Below are 8,096 nucleotides of genomic sequence, written 5' to 3' on the forward strand. Positions count from 1 at the left end.
GGTTTTAGGCTGTTTCATGACCACCTTGAGACAGTGATAAAAGACATATTGGTTCCTAATCTGCAGTGGCATGCAGGAAGAACGGCAGCTGCCATTCGCACTACAGCTGTATCATGCCTTTGGGCTCTTGTTCAAAGTGAGATACTTTCATCAAAACAGGTACAGTTCTCATATTCATTTGCAAAGCTTATGTCAGAAAGCATGCATAGTGCCAAAAAGCCTTATTAAATGTGAAGGAATTCTGAAAAGCTTTGAATAAACATAGTTAATAAAAAATTTTCTGCTTACCAAAAAAATCAGTATTTATAATAAAATACTAATTTTATAAAACTCAGTTGTCAACATTTTAGACAACTAAATGAGCTATAATAAAATTCAAAGATCTTCCTTATTGTAAAATGTTTTGATGTGGAAAAATTGTTTAGTAGAGAAAAGAATAATTGTTAGCCTATATCTCTGTTAAACACAAAAAGAAAACTTAAGAGATATAACAAAATATGAAAATAGAAAAGCCCTGGTCAGTGAAATTCATAAGGTCAGTATATTTTACCTCATATACATATATTCTCAACATCACGGTAATCACAGGTATTTAAGAAAATTTGCTCTATTTTTCCTAAAGTTTTATCTCTTTAACAAAGGTTGCTTTTGTAATAAAAAATTAGCCATAGTGTAATTGGTATCTTGGGCTTTCATAGGCATGCCTTGTTTGAAAAATGTCTCTAATCTGTCATTAATTGGGAAAATAAGTCAAATAATAATTAAAAATAGTAAGTTTCTGCTGTTGCTTAGAGATCATAGCTTCTGCAGAATAGTAACTGAACATATGAGAGTCATGAGCACCATCTTGTGGTATACTAAAGAAGTATTATATTTAAGTGAAATTCTTACTAAAATGCCAGTTGGAAGAAAAAAACAGATGAAATACACTGGGGACAATATCAATTCAACAAAAATAAATTTTTATATAAAGTAAACATTTGCTTCATGGGAGAAAATGTCAGAAATAACCAATTTTTTTACATAAAAACCATGTCTTATTTTATATTCACATGTACGCATATTGTATTACAGATCTTTGATATAAAATTCTTGCCAATGGAGTTAGTTCCATTTTTGAATTCAGAGTTTATCAAATTCAAAGTTTCTTTATAGTTCTTATTTTTTTTTTATTGCAGATAGTAGAAATACAAGAAGTATTGCTGCCTCAAATTATTAACACGCTGGAAGAAGATTCTAAAATTACTCGATTAATGTCATGCTGTATTATTAACATATTTTTAAAGGCCTGTGCTGACACAATTGCTCCAGATAAATGCATCAAGATTTATCCTGGTAGGATACCAAAGTACATTCATTGTACAGTTGATCATATTTGTATTGAATTGTTATAAAAGTATTATCAGTTTTTTATTATATTGATGCTTTTTGTTTCTAATATTGCTGTTAAGTCTCAACAACCTCTTCACCCACCCCATGTACACAAAATGTACATGTAAAGAGGAGGGAAGAATTTCATCTTCAGTCCTCTGATGATGCCAAATTTAGTTATTACACTTTAAGTTTTGATAAATCAAAGTAGATTATTGTATACTTAGATTTTATTTCACTGTTATCAGTTCTTATCAATTTAACATTTTTTAAAAATAAATTTTTAAATTTATTTTTCCAACTACATGTAAAGATAGTTTTCAACAATCTACAATAAAAATCATGTATAATAAAGGGCCACGAAGCTAAAAATTAATTGGAAACTGAATAGGAAACTTTATATGCTTTCATGAATAAAATAGAGAAAGAGGAGAGGATTTAGAACTAAAAAATCTAGAAAAAACCAAAAATCTGAGGCGGCTAGGTGGCACAGTGGATAGAACACCAGCCCTGGAGTCAGGAGTACCTAAGTTCAAATCTGGCCTCAGACATTTAATAATTACCTAGCTGTGTGGCCTTTGGCAAGCCACTTAATCCCATTTGCCTTGCAAAAAAAAAAAAACCAAATCCCCAATTAAATACCAAATTAGAAATTCTGGAAATCAAAGGAGAGATTTAAAAAATTGAAAGTAAGAAAACTATTGAACTGGTGAATTCCCTAAGAAAAAATTTCCAGGATCAGATGGATTTACAAGTGAGTTCTACCAAATATTTAACGATTCCAATCCTATATAAACTATTAAAAAAAAATAGGTGGAGTGCTGTCAACACCGATATGGTGCTGATGCCTAAACCAGAAAAAGTCAGAATAGAGGGAAAAAAATAAATATTGATGCCAACATTTTAGATACAATGTAACATTTAAACTATACCTAGAATTAAAATTTTAGAGGTGAAATGAACTTTAAGCCCTTTCTAGTCCAATTCCTTCCATTTATTTGAGGCCTAGAAAATCAATAATCAGAAGACATTATTAAGCATCAAACACTTGCCAGGTACTATGCTAGGTACTTGGGGGAGACAGAGACAAAAAAAAAATGAAATTATCTGTTATATATCCTATAAGAGTGAGTGAGTAGTATGTCTGTGTATCTGTGAATCTGTGTGTGAGACCAAAGACAAAAAAAGACTAGGGGAAGGAGCAGCCCTAATTTTATTTATTTATTTTGTGAGGTGAGTGGGGTTAAGTTCTTGAGTATATTTTAGTAGATAGACACATATTTTTTGCATTATAAAATTATTTTGAATGGAGTTTCTTTTTCTATCTCTTCCTACTGGGTTTTGTTGTTAATTTTATGGAAATGTTGATATACAGTGTTAGTATAATTATATAATTTTACATTCTATAATATATATCAATTTAATGTTGATATAATGCTGGTGTATAATATTGATATATTTACTAGAATGTTTAAAATTTGGATTTATTTTATATGCTGCAACATTGTTAAATTTTAAGTTTCATTTAAATTTTTAGGAGAGCTATGTAAATATTAACTTATTATTCTTATAGCTATAATAAAAAATAAAAATTTTAAGTATCCCAAAGAGCAATGTAGAGGTGCTTAGTGGGTGTAAATAGACTACAGCTTATATGGTGTAAAAGATAAGATGCAGGAATCAAATGATCAGAAAAGGAAATAGGCCAGTCACGTATCATGTATACAAGTATGAATTGAAGGATATTAGATAGTCGCCTCATTGCTGTACTAATTTCAATCAACATGTTGGCTTTTGGAATATATAGAGGAAAACATGAAAAAGATAAGCACAAGTTGAGAGAGTAAGTGGATTGCAATCTCTGTTCTTTGAGATTTTACCCAAGTGGATGAGATCATGGATTCTGTGACATGTTTAAACACAAATAAAGACTTTAGGCAGTAGGGAAATATGAAGAGAATGCATTTTAGTGCCCTTTGTTGTGCCATTCAGTTTGTAAATAGTGAATAATAATTTTCATTACAAATGTGGGTAAATAACTTTTCTTAGGGATATTTTTATATATTAACTACTTGACTCTTGAGACTGGTTTAGGACAGAAATAGATTCAAATCAGGAATGTTAGAAATCAGTGACATTTGAAGAACAATTTTGGGGATAGTCTTTTTTTTTTTTGGTAAAGTGATTTTTAGGCCATAAGTAAACAATTTAGTTTATTTTCAACTTTCAAGAGAGCATACTTATCCGTTATCCAAATACCACTGCTTTTATGTGACTGGCCACCAGAGGGCAAATAAGCCTTCGAAATTTTTTTGGAGACTTCATCCCATTAGTCTTAGTTAGGTCAGTATTAGAGAATGATGCTGAGAAAAAAAATCTTTCAAAACCAATCATATGTATGATCTCACAATCATGAATAATCCTAACCTATTTTATTCTTTGTTATGACCTCTAAGTACATGATATGTTTAAGAATTCTCTACCTGGGGCGGCTAGGTGGCACAGTGGATAAAGCACCGGCCCTGGAGTCAGGAGCACCTGGGTTCAAATCCGGTCTCAGACACTTAATAATTACCTAGCTATGTGGCCTTGGGCAAGCCACTTAACTCCATTTGCCTTGCAAAAACCTAAAAAAAAAAAAAAGAATTCTCTGCCTATTCCTAGTTATGAAAGGATTCCAGTCTGGTACCTCCCTATTTTTTTTTCAACCTTTAATATTCAGGTCATGTAATTTAATGTGGAAATATGTTTCCATCATTTCTCTTATGTAATCTGTTTCAGATTGCTTGTTGTCTTGGGGAGAGAGGGGGAAAAAAATTGAAACTCAAAATCTTATAGAAATATGAATGTTGAAGGACAGCTAGGTGGCGCAGTGGATAAAGCACCGGTCCTGGAGTCAGGAATACCTGGGTTCAAATCTGGTCTCAGACACTTAATAAATACCTAGCTGTGTGACCTTGGGCAAGCCACTTAACCCCACTGCCTTGCAAAAAAAAAATGAATGTTGAAAACTCTTTGCTTCTAATTGGAATTAAAATTCTATTTACGGGGCGGCTAGGTGGCGCTTGGGGCGGCTAGGTGGCGCAGTGGATAAAGCACTGGTCCTGGAGTCAGGAATACCTGGGTTCAAATCTGGTCTCAGACACTTAATAATTACCTAGCTGTGTGGCCTTGGGCAAGCCACTTAACCCCATTTGCCTTACAAAAACCTAAAAAAAAAAAAATTCTATTTACAAAAAAAAAATTTTTCAAGTCATTTACCATGTTGGTTTTTTGTGGTCTATATTATAAAATGTAGATCTAACACTGATTTTTACCAAACTACTTTCTAGTTTTCCCAACGATTCTTGTCAAATGGACAAATCTCCCTTAGGTAATTTATGTTCTTGAGTATTTCAAATATTGGTTTGTTAAGTTACATTGTTTATAATTCTTCAGTTCCAGGAATCTACATTTCTTATTTTTTTAACTATTACCAAATTATTCTTTACAATAATTTAAAGGCTAGAAGAATTGTTTTCATGTAAATTTAAAAAACAAAACGCTGAGAGGAAGCCAAAGTCTTGTGTTGGGTGATCTTGGTCACAGAGGTCATATCCAGAAACATATTCCCCTTTTTCCAGCAGATATTATCGGATAGAACATAGCACATATTCTTGGACTTTGCTACTCTCTCTTTTTTTTTTAATTTGAGTTTTACAATTTTTCCCCCCAATCTTACTTCCCTCCCCCCACCCCCACTTTCTTGTTTTAACTAAATATTTTCCTTTATTTAGTGCTGGATAGGAAGAAGACACTATCTGGAGAGGATTGTGATGTAAAAACTAGAGTGTTTTTAATTATCACAGAGAATATTCTTGTATGGGTAAATCAATGGAGTATGAGACTTACTAGACATGTTTAAGCTGGATTGGTGTATAGAACTTATTTAATCATCCTTTAATTTTATAGATAAAGAAACTAAGACAGTTATATTTCCTTTTAAGTTTAAAATAGATTTATTTCTCTTTGTCCTGCTGTTTTCAGTCATCTCTGAAATTATAAGTCTTCATTTTAGAAAAATCTTCAAGTGATTCCTGCCACTTTTGTTTTTGAATTTTTTTTGAATTTACTATTTCTGTCAATTATCTATAAGGCTCTCCACTGAAAAACTTGCTAAAGATAAAAATGATTCTTAGTGACATATACACCTTTATGTCACATTCATGTGTGTGTATGTGTGTGTGTGTGTATGTGTGTGTGTGTATTGCCTTTTGTTACCTCTTCATGATATATGTATGTCTTCTCTCCTCAGTTAGATTATGAACAAAGACTAGGTCATATTTTTCTCTGTCTTCCATGAAGCCTAGCAATGTCTTTAAAATAGTATATGTTAAATAAGTGCATTAATTCATTTTGGCTCATTACAATGATTTCAAATAAATAATAGCTTTAAATTTTTCCTTGCTTCTTTTAGAACTCTTGAAACGCCTGGATGATGCTTCAAATGAAGTACGACTAGCAGCTACAAGTTCCTTAATTACATGGCTTAAGTGCATCAAAAATGATGATGACGGAAAATCCTTTTTTAAAGGCAATATAGAATATCTTTACAAAGAGCTATTGGTTCACCTTGATGATCCAGACAGTACAATTCAGGATGCAGTATTAGGTAAGATGTCTTTTTTTTCAGTTAACTATAATCCTGACCAATTGCAATTGCTAAAATGAAATTAGTAACCAGCTGAGGAGATAACTGAGACACTACTCCTGGTAGAATCAGGCCCCAGAGAATCAGAATGACAAAATCTTGTATTTATCAAGGTCTTCTGTACTTGTATAGTCCCAGGCCATGTGATATGTAGAAAATGATTTTGAATATATAATCAGTCTAGATAGTTTTTCAAATGAATAACTAAATTTAAAATTACATAGTAAATAAAATAATGTAATAATCTATAAATTTTCAATGATTACTTTTTTATTGTTTTATTTCTAGTCCTATTGCTTGTTTCTTTCTTTAAGTAATATATGTCAAAGAATCTTAGCATTAGCAACTTTGAGTAAGACATTAGTATTAATTTTTTTACAATAATTTTTTTTCTTTTCAGTGTAAACATATGCAGCATATGTTCGCATAGGATACCAGTGATTTCAAATTGAGATGGCATGTTTTAAATATTCATATGTGATTTCTAGCCCTTTTTTTAATGTAATCTTTCTTTTCCATAGGGGTTTTGAAGGAAGGAAGTATTCTATTCCCTGACATACTTGTGGAAGAAATTGAGGCTGTTAAATATAAACATCGATCTCTAGTTTATTGTGAACAGCTTTTGCAGCATATCCAGTCAACTAGAGGTATCCTCTAAATGCAGAATTCTGGAAATAGTCAATTTATTACAATTTTTGTAATTGTAGGATAGTATTAGATGTCTGTCTGTTTTTGGACAGTAATTAATTCTACAAATTCTACAAATAGAACTATTTTTTATTAATGGTATCGAGAGAGCAAGGAATAATATAGTTTAAAAAGGTTTTTATTGCATTCTCTTGTGAACTTTTTATATCTAATAATTTTTAAAAGTAATATTATTGTCCATTAAATGGATTCTGGACTCATGTCTAATTTATATAGTTCATTGACAGATCTTTTGTGTCTGAGTAATTGAAATTAAAATTAAACCCATTTACCCTCACTGAGAGTAAAACCAAAACCACTTTTACATTAATGTTTATTGGATCGATTTGTGAATTACTGGTATCATACTGATTAGATACAAATGACCAGGATTCTAATTGTAATTAATTTCTATTCCAATAAAAGTAACAAACGCAAGAAGAATTTTATCTATTGCCTGGGTTCTGCATGGTATATAACAGGTATAAAAATGCTTTTGTATTGGAGAATTGTCCCAGGTAAAATATTCACCGTTGTCACCAGATTAAAATCTAATAAGTAGTATTATTGAAGAAAAAATTAATAATTAGATTGACATTGTTGAAATCCAAATAAAGGAGCAAATATAATTTCAGTTGCTTTCTTATGAAATAAAAAATAAAACATATCTTTTATTTTTAAAGGTGTCAGATGTTTCACAATGATTATTTCATAGTACCTACTTTTCCAGAGTGTCTTACAAATTTAAATTTTCAGCTATATATTGCCCCTATAGGTCAACATTTATATTGACCCAAGAAAAAGATAGTTCATTTATTATGGTTTTGGCAGTAATTGATTGTACATAATTTAATATTTGACATTTTATGTTTGAAAATATGATTAAAGTTTTCTGTTTTATAGTATTGGATAAATGTGTATTTTTTAATGCTTAGCAGAAATCTTTGGAAACTTGAGAAATTTTTTTCCACTTTAAGATTCTAGAGGCTTGAAGCCAAAGGACTCAATCCCTATATCCTTTATCTAGGCTTAATTTTAATGGTAATAATTTACCATTACATGGATTTAGGTTATACAAAGTATTTCATGATATTTTCACAGCTATCCTAGGAGGTAAAGGGTAGTATTCCTGTTTTATAGATGAGCCCTTTACTAAGACTGAGAATGACCAGCTACTCTCCAGGTTTATACAGCTATTTTCTAAGATTTTCTGTGTTCTAAGGTTTTGTGTATTTCACACAACTTTCCACATTTATGTTGGATCCCTTACTGCATCCTTCATTTATTAGAATAGATGTCGGGGAGGCTAGGTGGGGCAGTGGATAGAGCATCAGCCCTGGAGTCAGGA

The 8,096-nt window shown here is 31.3% G+C and overlaps 1 protein-coding gene across 1 annotated transcript in view; it reads left to right on the top strand.

The window, feature by feature from the left end:
• The window catches only part of DNAAF5 (dynein axonemal assembly factor 5), a 61,166-nt gene extending 53,518 nt beyond the window's left edge, over positions 1–7,648 (top strand). The window contains exons 10-13 of the mRNA XM_074207587.1: positions 9–159; positions 1,179–1,335; positions 5,828–6,022; positions 6,583–7,648. Of these exons, the coding sequence (XP_074063688.1) occupies positions 9–159; positions 1,179–1,335; positions 5,828–6,022; positions 6,583–6,719 (640 nt within the window). The 3' untranslated portion in view covers positions 6,720–7,648. The remainder of the gene's footprint in view (positions 1–8; positions 160–1,178; positions 1,336–5,827; positions 6,023–6,582) is intronic.
• Positions 7,649–8,096: the final 448 nt, after the last annotated feature.

Source organism: Macrotis lagotis, chromosome X (genome assembly GCF_037893015.1).
Source record: "Macrotis lagotis isolate mMagLag1 chromosome X, bilby.v1.9.chrom.fasta, whole genome shotgun sequence".
Taxonomy (NCBI): Eukaryota; Metazoa; Chordata; class Mammalia; order Peramelemorphia; family Peramelidae; genus Macrotis; species Macrotis lagotis.